At 39.5% G+C, this 18,066-nt stretch overlaps 1 protein-coding gene across 1 annotated transcript; it reads right to left on the reverse strand.

The window, feature by feature from the left end:
* Nucleotides 1–9,133: 9,133 nt before the first annotated feature.
* On the reverse strand, nt 9,134–17,577 carry LOC144642927 (dipeptidyl peptidase 1-like). The gene is made up of 5 exons (XM_078502032.1): nt 17,126–17,577; nt 12,780–13,002; nt 11,764–12,011; nt 10,469–10,735; nt 9,134–9,394 (listed from the first exon to the last, which is right to left on the reverse strand). The coding sequence occupies exons 1-5, from the start codon at nt 17,538–17,540 to the stop codon at nt 9,180–9,182; spliced, it is 1,368 nt and encodes a 455-aa protein (XP_078358158.1). The 5' UTR covers nt 17,541–17,577; the 3' UTR covers nt 9,134–9,179.
* Nucleotides 17,578–18,066: the final 489 nt, after the last annotated feature.

An 18,066-nucleotide genomic window follows, 5' to 3' on the forward strand; every position in this document is an offset into this window, starting at 1 on the left:
CGAAGATTGCAGAGGAAGATCCGAGGATATTTCGACTTAATATCGATTCACTTTGGCTCATTGAGAATTAAAACATCATTGGTCAAAAATGATATCACACATGTGTGGATATCATTTTTATTCACACATGTCTACCTTGATTTGATAAAAGGTGGCTATCGGGCTGTTAAGGAATGTATGGGGTTTCATTTTTTTTTTTTTTTTTTTTTTTTTGAGGATACGGAGAATTGTTCGGCTTTCTTCCAATGAAATGTCGCCCTCTCTAATGTAGTGAATGCAATCTTACTGTTTTTTTCTCCCTCCCTGTCTCTCACGTCGACTTATCCTAATTTTCACTTCTGGTCCAACAGAAGCAAAATGACAAACCTTTATTAGCCACTGAAAATGACGACTTTCGGCCCTTGTGTTGAAATACCACAAGTTAGATTAAAGCTAATTTTCACTCCAGATCCAGCAAAACCGGCAAGTTTGAAACTTGAAATGTACAGTTTGGGTCTTTTTGGAAATCCGACATCACGTTGATTCATCCTAATTTTCACTCCAGGTCCAACAGAATCGAAAAAGAAAAAGCTACATGAGCCACTGAAAAGGACGATTTTCGGCCCTTGTGTTAAAATACCATCACGTAGATTAAAGCCCAATTTCATTCCAGATCCAGCAAAAACCGGAAAAATTTACAGTTTGGGTCTTTTTGAAAATCCGCCATCACGTTGATTCATCCTAATGTTCAATCCAGGTACAAAAGAAGCGAAAAAGAAAAAGCTTCATGAGCCACTGAAAATGACAACTTTCGGCCCTTGTGTTGAAATACCACAAGGTAGATTAAAACTCATTTTCACTCCAGATCCTGCAAAACCGGCAAGTTTGAGACTTGAAATGTACAGTTTGGGTCTTTTTGAAAATCCGCCATCACGTTGATTCATCCTAATGTTCAATCCAGGTCCAACAGAATTGAAAAAGAAAAAGCTTCATGAGCCACTGAAAAGGACGATTTCGGCCCTTGTGTTAAAATACCGTCACGTAGATTGAACCTCATTTTCACTCCAGATCCTGCAAAACCGGCCAGTTTGAGACTTGAAATGTACAGTTTGAGTCTTTTTCGGCCCTTGCGTTAAAATACCATTACCTAGATTTAAGCTCAATTTATATCCAGATCCTGCAAAACCGGCCATTTTGAGACTTGAAATGTACAGTTTGGGTCTTTTTGGAAATCCGCAATCACGTGAATTCGGCCCTTGTGTTGAAATACCAGCAGGTAGACTGACGCTCTATTTTCACTCCAGATCCAGCAAAACCGGCAAGTTAGAGACATGAAATTTACAGTTTTGGATCTTTTTGAAAATCCACTATCACGTCCATTAATCATATTTTTCACTTCAGGTCCAACAAAATAAAAAAAGGAAAGGCTACATGAGCCACTAAAAAGGACGATTTTCGGCCTTTGTGTTAAAATACCATCACGTAGATTAAAGCTTATTTTCACTCCAGATCCTGCAAAATCGGACAGTTTGAGACTTGACATTTACAGTTTGGATCTTTTTGGAAATCCGCCATCACGTGGATTCATGCTAATTTTCACTCAGCTCTTAAAGAATTGAAAAGGAAAGTGCTACCTGAGCCACTCGAAATGACGATTTTCTGTCCTTGTGTTGAAATACCAATACGTTGATTAATGCTTATTTTCATTCCAGAACCAGCAAAAGCGGCTAGTTTGAGACTTGAAATATGTATAGTTTGGATCTTTTTGGAACTCTGCCATCATGTGACTTCATCCTTATTTTCTATCCAGGTCCAAAAGAATCGAATAAGAAAGTGCTACATAAGCCACTGAAAATGACGATATTGGGCCCTTGTATTGAAATACCACCATGTAGATAAAAACTTATTTTCACTCCAGATTCAGCAAAACTGAAAATGACAATTTTCGGCCCTTGTGTTAAAATACCCTTAAACAGCTTATTTTCACTCCAGATCCTGCCAAACCGGCCAGTTTGAGACTTGAAATGTACAGTTTGGATCTTTTTGGAAAACCGCCATCACGTGGATTCGTTCTAATTTTCACTCCAGGTCCAAAAGAGTTGAATAGGAAATTGCTACAGGAGCCACTGAAAATGACAATATTGGGCCCTTGTATTGACATACCACCATGTAGATTCAAACTTATTTTCACTCCAGATCCAGCAAAACCGCGGGGCCAGTTTTAGTTAAGGTGATTCCCTTGAAATAGAACTGCTCATAGATTTCCAACCAAACTTTGCCAGTTGGTTGTTTACTTCAAGGGAAGTTAAATTTTGAAATAAAAATGGGGGGTCACCGTATTCGTTTAGGAGCACGAAGACCTTGTATTTACCTTATAATTCCATATATTTCCTTTGCAAGTACTGGCAAAGTACACGTTTTCGATGATAATGTATTATTCTGCCATAGAAATTGATCTGTATGCATTTTATAGAAAGAATTTGATCGCTACTTTCGAACGCAGAGGAAAAAATGATAGGTCACCGAACTCATTTACGAGAAAACGATGATTTATCTCTCTCGCGAGCCAAGCCGCATAGAAAAAAGCCGCCATTTTGTTTATGCAGGTGCGCGCGCTAATTACGCGTACAATTCTGCGCAGTAAGGATGCGCAATGCAATACTGGGGAATCGCCTTAAAATGTACAGTTTGGGTCTTTCTGGAAATCTGCATTCACATGGATTCATCCTAATTTTCACTCCAGATCCAAAAGAATCGAAAAAGAAATTGTTACATGAGCCACTCAAAATGACGATTTTGACATTTAAATTAATGCATTACAAAATGGGAGTGACCGTGCTCGTTTAGAAGAAAACGACCATTTATTTCCTATATATATATCAAGCATAGCCTGATGAAAAACCCGAAGTGTTCTTTGTGCGCGCGCTAAATGACGCGAAAACGTATGCGCAGCAAGGATGCGCAATACAATTCAGTGGAATAAACTTAAGGTTTAATAAATAATTTAATTACAAGCCCAGGGACTTATATTCGGACTTGGTATTATACAGAGGCGTGGAGGACATTTTACAGGAGGGCTTGCTTTCGAGAGAGGTGGGCACCTCTCATTCTAATCGAGAAAAACGTTTAACAAAAAAGGAAAACTATTGAAACCAAAGTAATAAGTTAACCCTGTTCAGACCGTGCTTCCAGAATATTTAAGCATTTATGATGAAACTCAGAAGATATATAGTATGTCCAAAAATATATATTTTGATCACATCACGTGAAAATATATCATGATGTCAAAACGGCTGCCATCTTGGATCCGCCATCTTGGATTTTAAAATTTTCCAAAAAACAGAAAACCGCACAAAATAACTGAAAAGTACTCAAAAACAATTAAACGGTACAAAAACCCTAAATGGGTGAAAATAATTACATTAAAGTTTATTTTCATTAATAGGAACTCGAAAGGAAAAAAATAATGGCCCGTCCCTTAGTTTCATCATAAAAGTATAGAAAAGTAAGGTTTGTGTAAAAAATCCTGTAATTAACGTAATCCACGATGTCAGGGATTTAGTCTTCGATAACGGGTCAGTAACAGTTTTCTGCCACTGGTGTGTTTTGTCTCAAGGTATCCGAGTCCAAGTTACCAAATCCCAAGAAGAATGGATAGTTTCAGAAAGCTTTGTCCGTGCGAACGTTCGGAGCACCGCAGACTTTTTTTTATCTCATTTACTGACTATGGACCATTTCTACGTAATTTGTTTCAGGCCCCGTCCACAGTGACCCGGGTAAATTTGAGAACGGGCAAAATTTGAAAACGCCGGGTAAAATGTTTTCCGTCCACTTTAACCCGGGTAAATTTGAAAATGATACCCACTTTGGAGAGCGTTTTTTAAAAGCTCCGTTTTCGGTGACCAAAAACGCCGTTTCAGTGTGGACGTTTGGCCTATCCGGGTAAAAAAAGACGTTTTCAAATTTACCCGGGTCAGTGTGGACGGGGCCTAAAGCTAACAACAAGTTCACAGCGTTTTGATACTGAAGCTTATTTGGTTGGTGTATTTTATTTATTTAATTGTTTTTTTTTTTCTGTCTTTTTCCATTAATAATCAAGCTCGTAACAAATTAAAAATAGCAATGAATGACTGCAAGTCAATGAACAAAATTATGCCTAGAAATAGTAATAACGGATCAACATGTTGTCGCGATGCCCATATATGGTCAAGAAAGCCTTGCTGTCTGTCATACGTACATAACAGATATCCTGCGTTATATGTAGTTTGATATAAATTGCAAGTGCGCTTAAAACACTAGTTTCAATTGACATCTAACAAAGTGCTGCACAACCACAGTGTAGCTTTTAAAATGTTATTCTTAGTGACAATTTGTTGGATAATGAAAGAATTATCTTGCTCAGTCTTGCTGAATATGGTCTGATTTTAGACAGCTCGGCGCCTTGCCGACTTGTCTACAAGAAACAGGCCGTACTCCGCGCGGGTTCGCAAAATACACTTTTTTGCTCTATAAGAAGTTATTTTATAAAAATATCGAGGCTGAAATTTTAAGAATAAACCCGATGAGATCTTGAAAAGAATATAATTTTTTGTGTTGAAAATTTGTTTTCAAGTAAACAGCATAATTTTTTTCCTTTCTTTAAATGTCAAAACTACCTAAAAAAAAAATACAAAATCAGCGCTAGCCGTATGTTTGATGCTAATAACAATTCTGCACGACGTTATATACACCAAACACGAGTCTGGGTTTTTTTCGAGGGTCGAGGGTCGAGGGTACCATGTCGAGGATATTAAATAAAATAATAATTAACTAGAAAGTAAAATAATAATAAATAATAAAATAAAATAACAATTAAATAAAAAAAATAGTAATATGATTTCTAAAAAATAGAATAAAAACAGTTGAACACTTTGTGGTGATATCGTTGACGTCAATTATGTTTGATACCATGTTTGATCGAAAGATCTTCGGATCATCCTCGGAAGTCTTCGGGAAACTTCGGAAATCTTCGGACAATTTTAGAAAATGTTGAGAAAGTTTCGTATTCCCTTTGGACAACACTCTGAAAGTCTTCTAAAAGCGGTCGGAATGTATCGAAAATCGTAAAAAATTCGTTCTTGGTATGTTTATGAAACGAACAAAATTATACAGATGCATGAATTTCTCTTTTTGTGGTCAACTCGATATCTCAAGAGTGCGCTTATTTCAATCGTGAGATATGGAGTTTAGCCTGAGAACAGGCTCCCGAGTGGGGTTACGCGAGCGAAGTAAGCGGCGAACGTAAGCGAAGCGAGCGAAAGAGCGGGGCCTGAAGGCTGAAGGGAAAACCCCGCTCTTGCGCTCGCTTCGCTCGCCTTCACCGCTTGCGAGCCTGTTCACAGGCTATATGGAGTTCAACACTTGATGACGAGCGCTCCACGAGAAGATGCTGCAGGGATCAACACAGCTTGAAAAGTCTTGACAGATTCATAACAAACAATTGATACTGTACCCCTGGCTCTCGCCGACAAATCAAAGAGAAATGAAAGAGAAGTATTTAAGAACAACCACCCACCCATAGCCTGCGTGGCCGGCGTTCAAAGGGGAAGGAGATCGAGAAGGGGAGGTTGAGCGCGAAGCGCGAGGTGCGAGGAGAGAGCGCGAGGTCTCGAACTCCCCTTCTCCTTCTCCTTCCCCTTTGAACGCCGGCCACGCAGGCTAACCCACCCAAGGAAAAGTGAGTGAACGTTTCTAAGGAGCGGTTTATGGAATAATAATTCGGGAAATCAACTTCGGCGCGTAGCTTGTTTTGCAGTGAAACCTTAGGTTTATTTATATCTTTTATTGACAACCATGCCAACGGGGTCTCAAAATAAACAAAAATCCTTTCGCAAGTTACACGTTGTCGAGTGTGTTCAACTCGGGGTCAACGCGTGATTTCGTTGTATTTGTTCTGGCCTATTAGCGTAATCCAAATGTCAAGAAAACTCATGTTTGAACTCAATACCATAAAATGTCGCGACCATATTCGGGGTTGTCCGAAGGTGATGAATTTTTCCGAACACTTTCCGAATTTTGCGAGAATTTCCGAAAATGTTGAAAGATATCAGAAGATTGCCGAGGAAATTTTCGGGCTGATTGGTCAAAAATTACAGTAGAACCCCGGTATCTCGAACTCTGAAGCATGCTGAAGGGAAACGAAAAACAATTCGAGTTAGCAGGGTTTTGAATTATCGGGATCGATTAAAGAAGACTGAAAGGTGGGTTCACATCCAAAGGAAATAGAAGTTAGTTCAAGTTAGCGGGGTTGTTCGAGTTATCCGAGTTCGAGTTACCGGGGTTCTACTGTATCACACGTGTGGATATCATTTTCATCCACACATGTGGGATACCATTTGTTACCACTCGCTATACTACTGCAGTTTATATAATAAAGGACATTTCTTTTCAAGTGTTGAACTCCATATCTCACGAGTGAAATTAGTGAACTTTTCAGATATCAAGTTTAACAAGAGGAGAAAAATTCATGCATGGAGTAGATTGTTCGTTTTATAAACGTACCAAGAACGAAGTTTGTGACGACTTTCCGAAGAATTCCGACCGCTTTTAGAAGATTTTCAGAAGATTGAGTATTTTTCATTATTAGGAACTCGAAAGAAAAAAAATAATGGCCCATCCCTTAGTTTCATCATAAAGGTATAGAAAAGTAAGGTTTGTGTAAAAAATCCTGTAATTAACGTAATCCACGATGTCAGGGATTTAGTCTTCGATAACGGGTCAGTAACAGTTCTCTGCCACTAGTGTGTTTTGTCTCAAGGTATCCAAGTCCAAGAAGAATGGATAGTTTCAGAAAGCTTTGTCCGTGCGAAAGTTCGGAGCACCGCAAACTTTTTTTTTTTCTTCATTTACTGACTATGGACCATTTCTACGTAATTTGTTTCAGGCCCCGTCCACAGTGACCCGGGTAAATTTGAGAACGGACAAAATTTGAAAACGCCGGGTAAAATGTTTTCCGTCCACATTTACCCGGGTAAATTTGAAAACGATACCCACTTTGGAGAGCGTTTTTTAAAAGCTCCGTTTTCGGTGACCAAACACGCCGTTTCAGTGTGGACGTTTGGCCTATCCGGTTAAAAAAAAAAAGGCGTTTTTAAATTTACCCGGGTCAGTGTGGACGGGGCCTAAGGCTAACAACAAGTTCACAAGGAAAATATGTTAATGGAATTTTAATATTTATCGTGTAAGCACAACAGCGTTTTGATACTTAAGCTTATTTGGTTGGTGTATTTCATTTATTTAATTGTTTTTTCTGTCTTTTTTCATTAATAATCAAGCTCGTAACAAATTAAAAATAGCAATGAATGACTGCAAGTCAATGAACAAAATTATGCCTAGAAATAGTAATAACGGATCAACACGTTGTCGCGATGCCCATATATGGTCAAGAAGGCCTTGCTGTCTGTCATACGTACATAACAAATATCCTGCGATATATGTTGTTTGACATAAATTGGAAGTGCGCTTAAAACACTGGTTCGACATCTAACAAAGTGCTGCACAACCACAGTGTAGCTTTTAAAATGTTATTCTTAGTGACAATTTGTTGGATAATAAAAGAATTATCTTGCTCAGTCTTGCAGAATATCGTCTGATTTTAGACAGCTTGGCGTCTTGCGACTTGTCGTCTACAAGAAACAGGCCGTACTCCGCGCGGGTTCGCAAAATACACTTTTTTGTTCTATAAAAAGTTATTTTATAAAAATATCGAGGCTGAAATTTGCAAAATTTTAAGAATAAACCCAATAAGATTTTGAAAAGAATATAATTTTGTGTGTTGAAAATTTGTTTTCAAGTAAACAGTATAATTTTTTTCCTTTCTTTAAATGGCAAAACTACCTAAAAAAATACAAAATCAGCGCTAGCCGTATGTTTGATGCTAATAACAATTCTACACGACGTTATATACACCAAACACTTGTAACTGATACCCTAATACATTCTAAAACGGATATGTCGTATGCTGTAATCTCAAGAATATTCACAAGAATATTTTCAGCCTTAAATCAGTAAAAAAATAAGACTATTCAGTTGGGGTCGGGGAAACAATACACGGATCCAGAGTTTGCTTAAAGTCAGACCATTGTTAAACACCGCAAAACACAATAGCCTGACTTAATGAGTACTCACTTTTCTTTTGAATTTGGAACGAAAGTCTGAAACTCTGGATCCGTGTATATTCATATCGAAAGAAAAATGTAACTAAATTCCTACTGTACGTTTTCGTTCTAAATTTTAAATCAACTTATTGCTATCTTAAAGTTCTTTAAAAAATTCTGACGCTGACTTTGTTGAACGTAAAACTACGCTCATAATAAACTTTGTACAAGACGTTTCGACCGAGAACCTTAGGTCCTCTTCGGTTTAAACATGGCAGAAAAAGCATGTTTGAGGTTCTCGGTAGAAACGTCTTGTATAAAGTTCAACAAAGGGCCCGGACGCACTGGGCAAATTTGGTTTTTTTTTTGGCGAAAAAATCTGTCACCAGTTCCGTGAGACAAGTGCGCCCATCGATTTTTAGATCTACCAAATTTTGTCAAGCCTTATCAAACTTCAAAGGCGCCGTCGTCCTGCGTCGGAGCAGGACAAATTTCTGTCAAGCGTCAAAGCTGACAGATTTTTCAATTAACATGCCTTTAATCTAAAAAGAAAACGTCAAACAAGTATATTTGATCTCGCTTTTCAATTTATTTTTGCGCGGCAATTGACAAATTGAGCTGTGAACATGGAAGACGGCAAAAATTGTGCTCGATCAAAGCGAAATGACTTCAAGTATCCAATACGTGACGAAAAAGGGAAAAGATAAAACCCTCTAAGAAACAAGCGGGAAAATACAACTCTTTTTAGCCGGAATATAATATACGACTCTTTTCAGCGAACGGATAGTAATCGAAGGTGTACGGCTTTAACGTGATTGACACTTCGAGGTTATCAAATATTTTGTTGTTTTCAAGTGCGTCCACATTCAAAATTTGGTAGAGACAAAATTTGTCGAGATTTTTGGTAAAGCCAAACAATTTTTGTCAGTCCAGTCCGTCCGGGCCCAAAGTCAGCGTGAGAATTTTTTAAAGAATTTTAATGTCTACTCTTGACTGCAATTATAGTATTTTTCGTTACAGCTATCTTAGATTATCACAAGTCGCGGATGATTTTAAAGAAGATCGTCAGTCCATCACTGGCTCAGCCGATACAGCGATGCTTTCAATCGAACATTCATCGGTGCCTCGTCGGATACGAAAGTAGCCACTTTCGCCCCAACTCTCTCCCCAGCTGTTTTTCACGATCCAGAACTTCTCACCAGTCTCCTTGTCAGCGCCATATCCCACGGCCAGCACTGCATGGTTTGTTATCTCGAATGGGTTAAATTTGTCTGTCAGACCTATGTGATATATAAATAAATAAGCAAGCAGACGTGAATCACCGTAAATGATCGATTAAGCGCCGCGGCGCTTATTTAATTTTCCTGTTAAAGGTGCGGTTCTTATTTGGGAGTGGCGCTTATTTCAACTACCGGTAAAACACTGAGGGGAGAATAAAGAGAAAATTAAGTGAGACGCGTACTAGGTTTGAACAATTTAATATGAAATTATTTCGAATAAAGTACAAGAGGTAATGTGAACACAGTTTCACAGTCTTTGTAAATACCCAAATTAGCGCCGAGGCGCTTATTCGAGAGCGGCCCTTATTCGAGAAGCGGCGCTTAATCGATCATTTACGATAAGTACAAACGCTGCGATTGCCAAACAGAAAGCAATGTGTCAAACAAATTGATAGCGGTTTCATTTTAATGTTACCCTGGGTGCCAGAGGTTTTTCTTGCACAGTTTCCGGTGCTGGTCATGTCTCTAGGAAGTAGCTGCCGAAGTATCCACCGCATGCGAGAAAAATCCTCTGGTACCCAGGGTATTTTAATGTACAAATATGCTTCAGATTTTCTGTGAAAGAGGGTTGAAGTTTATGCCTACTATAGAAATGTTTCTCTAAGAACTTCGTCAGGGGTGGATGTACGGGTGCTCAAAGTGGACCACTTCCTGCTAGAAAAATGGGTGGAGTGGGAGTATGCCCATTCTTAATCAAATAAGGCAGGGGAGGGAGGTTAATAGCCTAAAGGACCTTACACTATTCAGCAGAAATGGCGAGGGAAGTTGTAGAAACCTCCCGTAGGTCCGCAGCTTAAGTCATAATAAAAGTTATCAAGAAAACCTTTCATTTTAACGTATCTCTGCTCGAGCCCAGACGTTTTTTACATATTCCACGTTACCTTTCCCCTTTCTTGCTATTAAATATCATTATGACATAGCATGTATAATTTCTAACTGGCAGGAGCACTTTGCCAAAAATAGCCCACAAACCCAACAGGCTTTGTGCACGAATGTAATCTTCAACAAAGATTGTCTGCCTCGTATGCCTCGTGTATTACAAAGAACTAACATCTTCTAGTTATGAATACTAACCTGTGTGATGATATATTCCACCTTTGTAATTCATGAAGTCGTTATAGACTTCAAAGGCGACTGCTATTGGACCATTCTTCACCAACTCTATTTTCATCAGTGCCTCGTTACACGCTCCATAGAAACCACCAACGTAGTGGTACCCAGTCCCAAACTGCCTTGGGCACGGCTGCTCGTCGCATGGGGAGTCTCGGCCTTTATACGGCAAACACTGTTCGTCCACCAATCCAAAGTCTTCAGCGTACTTGCTAATAAGATAAGGAAATCCTGACAAAAGCAAACAAGTGTATGAGAGAACTTTGCCATGAAACATTTGTTCCTGCTCTAAAGGTAATAAAACCATGTTGTCGTTGTTGTTGAAAAACTCTGCTTCCTGACTCTATTCCATTATACCTGTTCCCTGACCCCTCTCTCCCTGTCCTATGATACCCACATGTCTTGCTTATACAATACCCCCTGCCCCCAGACCCTTTATCCCTATCTCCTTATACCCATACCCCAGGGCTGTCCCCTAACCCCTATCCACTACCCATTTCCTCTGTTCCCAGCTGGCCCTCTCCCCCTGTCTTATGATAGCCACATATCTTTCTTATACCCTCTGTTCCCAGAACCTTTATCCCTATTTCCTTATACCCATATCCCAAGCTGTCCCCTAACTCCTATTCACTACCCATCCACCCGATTCCCTGACTCTCTATCCCCTTATTCCTGTAACCCAGTGCTGACCCCTATCTGCTACCCATACCCCCTATTCCCTGGCGCTCCACCCCTTACCCTATTATACCCATATCCCAGGGCAGTCCCCTATTTCCTACCCATCCCTCTATTCCCTGGCCCTCTTCTGTTACACCCATATTCCTAGTCTACTTAGGACCCCTATATATCCCACCCATACCCTCTGCACCCTGGCTCTAAAGTTACCCTTATCCTATTATACCTATGTCCCAGTGTTTCATTAGACTGTTCACAGTCCCCTATTTTCCGTGAAATCATAGAGGTTGATCGTGGTTCCTGATTGGAGTGAAAACTGGAGAGAGTATAAAAATCCCATGGCTAGGGAAGCGGAGTAGGGATGCATGCAGTTTTTGCATGGGTTCAGGAACCAAGATGGCGGCCCGTCAAACTCAACGATCCATTTCTGCGACTTCACGGAAAAATAGGGGACTATGAATAGTCTAGTGTTTCATCAATCTCCTGTCTATAACCCCCCTCTCCGACCCTTTACCCCACCCCCTACCAGTAATACCCACATCCTCGGGCTGCTCCTTTATCTGACTGAACAGAAGTTAAATTACCTCCTTCACATCCTTGAGAATATTGTGAACAGCTCACAATGTCTTGAGTAGAAAAGACTGGGGTTTTAGTACCATTTGACAGAATTCGAACACGAGCCTCAAACATGGCAAGGGTGCCAAAGGCATAACAGCTGCCGCAGCTTTCTTGATTTCTGACTGGGCTGACATAGTTTTTTCCATCAACATTTCTCCAGTCAAACTCATCTGGAAGTGACTCAGCTTTTAAGAGATCCTCTTCTGTCACTAGGCTGAAAGGTAAGAAGGCAAGAAAGCTAGAGAAGGCGTTTTAATTAATGCAGGTTCCTTTATTTAGAACTAAAGCATTGGATAAAATGTATTTCCAGATATTTAATTGTGTTAGAGGTGATTGTTGACTAATACCCAAGTCACCCTCTATGACTATAAGCAAGCGTAGCGAGCCGAAAAGTGTCGCGAAGTAACCTGCAGCAAGTCATGCAGCAAAAACCACAAGTGACAAAGTCGCAAGAGGGCTGACATACCTCAAACACGTGTCGAAGGACTTTGAGAACGTCTAAGGCCATTGGATGTCATCCATAATATACCATACCACAACACCACATTGACATTGAAGTTCACTTATGACCAAAATGGCCTTGCTCACCAAGAGTCTGTCCATAGTTCAGTGGACTCCCATATGAAACAGACGGGGATGCTCGTCAAAAATTTTAAATAAAACCCTTAAAAGGAGCCAACCTGGGTGTAGCTCAACTTTTTTTAGCCATGCCCGAATGCATATACCCCAAACAAGACCTTGACAGCTAAAAATTAATTAAATACTGGCATGTTGCCCAGAACACCCTGAGTGAGACCATAATCCGAAATTAATACACCCCTAAGTGATCGAGGCAGCCAGCATCCCCATCTCTCCCCGACTTGCAAACTCAGGGCTATGCTCTTTGTTGGCTAGTCCCACATTCATTCTGTGCATGTTCATAGAAAACTCAGCTGTCATTAAAAATTTTACAGCAGATCGAGCGATGTGATCCATGACTGACCTGGGTTTAGGAAAACTAAGCCTCTTTGGTCCACCTGCTCGGGAAATTAACTGTGTCACAGTCATCCCTCTATATTTGTCATACACCACAGCTTTCCAAGAACTCTGGGCACGGTTTATTTGTTTGACAAACTCCTGATTAGGGATAAACTTCCTATTTTCAAGATTTGTCAGCGGCTTCAAGCTTTGTTTTTTAGGTAGAACCCTCTCAGAAACTTTTTTCCCTGTTAGATGAAACACAAACACACAACTGAAAATATGTTCTAAAGGAATCTTTGCACAGGACTGAGGTATTGAAAATCTACTGATGCCCTCAGATCTATATTGCATGTTGTGTCCAACCAAAAAATACTCATAATTAATATAATTATGCACCATAATTATGTACAAGCCTGTCTATATGCATATGTTTGAAGAAATCGAAGACGCAACGATTATAACCACGGAAAAAAATAAAGATCTCAATGTTAATTGAACCAAAGATTTAGCTTCGAGCATGTGAGGTCATATACTAAACTTAAAAAGATAATAATAAAACCAATCAATCAAATTCCACCAGCCCTTTATTAACCATCTGAATAAACACTCCCCCTCCAAAAGAGGTGGCAAGGGGGGATCGATTGTTTGAAATATTGCTCACTATACATCTTTCTGTTATAAGTTTGTTTTTTATAATCAATTTATACTTTCGTGGCTGGTCTGACACGCATGTTTCGTCTCCGCCAAGAGACTCATCAGAGACCTTTCGGTGAAGCTAACTCATCGAACATCGCGTTCGAAGTCCCGCTAGTGTCAAAATGATGGTGCAATCCAGGCATAACTAATCGATGATCAATAACATCAATTGGTAAACAATGAGTAATCGATGGGTAATCAGTTGATTTAAGTCATTGATTATTGGCGATGATCAATAAGTAATCGATGGGTAATCGAAGCTCAAAAATTTTGTGGCCTATCGATTACTCATCAATGACATCGATTACTCATTGATGTAATTAATTAATTATTGATGTTATTAATAACTCATCGATGACCCATCAATTACTCATCGACTATTATACTGCACACCAAAGACACATTTCTTGCTTTTTTTTTCTTTTTTTTCGTTTGTTTTTTTATTATCTGTCGAGACGTGAAGTGCTGATCACAATAACAGATTTTTCTTAACTGTGCAATATTTCACTTTACCCAACTCTTTATTCAATGACAAAACAACCTAACAGGAACCAACCAGCCTAATCAAAGGCTCTTCAAGCACCCTCATGGTAATTCGATGAATGAAGTGCCGACCTCCGCATTTTTTCTAAATAAGTGTCCAATAAAGTAAAGCAATCTCACTTTGCTTTATTTTTCCACGTGAGTTGCGTCATTGATGGCTCGTGCTCGCAGGGGTCGTAGCGCTATTCAGTTTTCACAACCAAAATATTTACCGGTTAGTGTATTACCTTTGATCCTTTTAAGCATTAAGTAAATTTGTTTTGTGAATATGTTTACTTTTCTGTCAGCACGTATAGCGTTATTTTTGAGCAGCGGAAAAAATTTGAGAGAAAAGATACGCCCGAACACTTCGTGTATCTGCTCGACTCAAAAAGATGAATCAAAGTCTCTTTGAGATACCGACTTTTTTGCATGAAGTATGAGTCGAAGGTTTATCCTGTGCATTGTTCTTCGAACTTATAATTACAGTTGCTTTGTAGTTTAGTTCAACAATTTCCTATCTTCGCGGAGGAAATGCAGCCATATAATTTTGTCAAAAATGGCTCGTGCGCGCCGGGTATTTATACACATATTCCTCAACATTACACAAATAAACAGTGCAAATTTCACCGAGATATGACAATTCTATACTTTAAAATTGCAAGGACCTTTCGAGGCAGTCGATTACGGCAGCGAAATTAGCAAATGAAACAACAAAATATGCGTTCGACTCATTGTTTTTGCGACGAAAAAGCACGAAAAAAAATACGGATATTTCCGACTACTGTCGGAGAAAACATTGCACATATAATTGCGGCGTAAACAAATCGAAACACTCAAGCTGCGTTTTGTCTAGGCTCTGCGAGGGTCGGATATCAAGACAGCTTCTTCGTGGGCTTAAGAAGGATTAAACAAAAGCCATATATACAGTGAATGCTTTCGAATTATATTTGAAGATGAAATACGAAAGAATTTTGCTGTCTATGACTGAAATTCCACTCGAACTGCGTCGATACGATCGCAAGTTGTAAAGCCGATTCATGCAACATTGCTGTCAACGAGAGGTCACGCCCCTAACGACCTAGGCTGATGACGAAATAGAATGGCGCTTGTAGCGACCAAATTTGGCCTAATTTTTAACCGCTCCTAAGCTAAAAGAAGCCCCCATCTCTTGCATTTGTTTTAACTTCAAAAATATCTTTGAAAAGAGCGAGTTTTTTTGGTATGGTTTATTTTTGACGTTTGTAATTTTTTAAACGATGTAAGTGCTAGTGATTATTTATTCGTGTTTTAGCGTTAGTTACGCTATCCATTGTTTGTGCGACGCTTTTTATAGATCGCCTTTCAGACACACGTGCGTTGAGATAAGAAAGCTGACATGTCACTTTTAAAATTGTTATATAACGTTTGTAAATGTGACAAGTCACGTTTTTTCCACGAGATTGCAAGTGATCACCCACAGCTGAAAGTAATCCCTTGAGAAATTAAAACAGTCCCTTGAGAAATTAAAAAAATCCCTTGAGAGTTTACAAGAATGTGAAATTTTCCCTAACATAACTGTTATTCTCCTACTTTCGCTTGTAAACAAGCAAAAAGTCGAAAAAACGGATGACGTGACACGAGGTGACGTGACGCGAAACAAAAACGTGCCGTGGATGTTGTGTTGACTAAAACACGTCACAAGGCGAACGTAATAATTTTTTATAACAGTTTAAGCGTAACTATATGTAGTTCATAGCGCGAATTCCGTATTTTATCACAAAAATATTTAAGTGTAACCTTTGATCCTTTTTAGCATTAAGTAAATTTGTTTTGTGAATATGTTTACTTTTCTGCCAGCACGTATAGCGTTATTTTTAGCAGCGAATAAAATTTGAGAGAGAGATGCGCGTTTCTGCACGACTCAAAAAGATCAAGAACGGATGACGTGACACGAAGATGATGTGACGCGAAACAAAAACGTGCATGAATGTTGTGTTCACTAAAACGCGTCTTTGAATGTTTTCTTACGTGAATGGGTCATTGATAGCCTATGCTCTGAGGCTTCGTTGAGCGAATTCTATTCTCTTTTATCACCAGAGGATAAGTGTAAGTGATCCTCTTTCGATTTGTTTTGTGAAATTCAATTTAGCTCCCTGAAAGAGAGAGACCCTGGAACGAGGTTGAAGAATAATTTGTTTCTGATTGACATGTGCTGAATGCTTTTAAAGGACCTTTCTGTCAGCACGTTTCTCGTTTAATGATGAATTAATTGCGGTTTGATATCAGAATCCAGTGAGTGAGTGAGTGAGTGAGTGAGTGTTCGAGTGAGAAAATGCAGCCCATAACAAAATGAAAAAGCAAGTACGCTGATAAGAATGGACTATGTGGTTCAGGTTATAGATTTTGTTCAGTTGATGTTCATCAGCAGTTACATTACACACCGGAATGAAATGATATCGATGAGTAATGAATGAAATCAATGACTAATCAATGCAATCAAAGACTAACTCGATGCAATCGATGACTAATCGATGACCAAAAATTTTGTGGCCTATCGATTAGTCATCGATTACTCATTGATCATCGGCAATAATCAGTGACTTATCAACTGATTACCTAGCCATTACCTATTGATTACTCATTGATTTCATTGATTTCATCGATTAGTTATGCCTGGTGCAATCTGGCCTTACGTCGTGTAAGCATTCCTAATTGCATAATGTGTAAATTGTTAATGAATACTTTCGTGGCTGGTCTGACACGCATGTTTCGTCTCCGCCAAGAGAGCTTGAGTCAATCCTAACCAGGTTGTGAATTTTTAACGTAACAGATAGGGGTAAAAGAAGGCTGGGTGGTATATTTCTCAAGGGAAGTATCAGAGGGGTGGGTGGGTGGCGATTATTGGAAAGATTTCCGCACAGCCCCCTACATTAACTATGTATGCAACTTTTTCATACTATCACTATACATAAACAGCAATCATGAAAAGAACGAATCAGTCAGAAAATTGTATGCATAATTAATGTATGGGGCTGTGCGGAAATCTTGCCGCGATTATTTGAAATATTTGCGCCAAAATGGGGCGATTATTTGAGGGAGGAGATTTATCGAAGGACAGCTATCATTCAAAGAAAATACGGTAACTCCTTTTAAGAATGATCAACATACCACTATAACAAGCCCAGTTCCCTGCGTGATATCCTGCTGCGTCATGGCTCCAGCCGTTCAGCGTTTTGTCGCAGTAACTAACAACTTTCTCACCACTTTTTTCGTAAGCAGAAAATGCAAAATACTTCTTGCCGTTGATCTGCACTTCAAACCCTTGATTGTAGATCAAGGTCCAAAAGCCAGTATTGCCATCCTTATCGACTGCGACATCGGGAAACAGGAGCTCCACTTGAAGTTCCGACACAGCTTTGAAGTCGGAGCAGTTGATTTTGTTGTCGTGGCCGCCTTCTCCGATAGAAAACAGCCATGTTCCTGTTATTTCTTCGTATGTGCAGTTAGCAGGAGTGTCTGCACTGACTGAAATTAAGGAAGAAAGCAGAAAAATGCCCGCAACTGCAGCAAAAACAGACGCCATTTTGAACTTCGACAATGACAGCTCACAAGCTCTGCACGTGACTTTGTCACGCGATACAGCTTGGGCTTTCGGGACGAACAGTGATTGGTCGGGGATTGAAAAGGCGGAAGTGCGTGTCTTCGGATATGTTGTGTGGTTTATACCGTAAATGAAAGGGTATAAAGTAAACCTGTACACGCGAAAAATCATCACACAACAGTACTTTGTGGAAAGAAATTGCAAAATTTTAAAACATTTCAACATTTTTTTCCTATTACAGATAGGCTCTTTCGCAGCCATTTTGGCCGTCACGCAATGCTTCGTGACCTGCACAAACATAAGGTGCAAGTGGGATGGGAGTGGCAGCCCTCTCCCGTCCAAAGTGGCGCTTTATTTGCACTCCTTTTCAGTCGAAAAAGTGGGTCATTTATTTTACTCACAGCATACAAGAAAAAAAAAACAAACAGACAAGCAAAAGTCTCGGTTGGTGTGGGTCGATAAAAATTTGCCGACCCTGACTTAATAGAGTTGCTGGAACCGTGTTACT

Source organism: Oculina patagonica, chromosome 2 (assembly GCF_052425735.1).
Source record: "Oculina patagonica isolate OP01 chromosome 2, crgOcupat, whole genome shotgun sequence".
NCBI classification, from domain to species: domain Eukaryota; kingdom Metazoa; phylum Cnidaria; class Anthozoa; order Scleractinia; family Oculinidae; genus Oculina; species Oculina patagonica.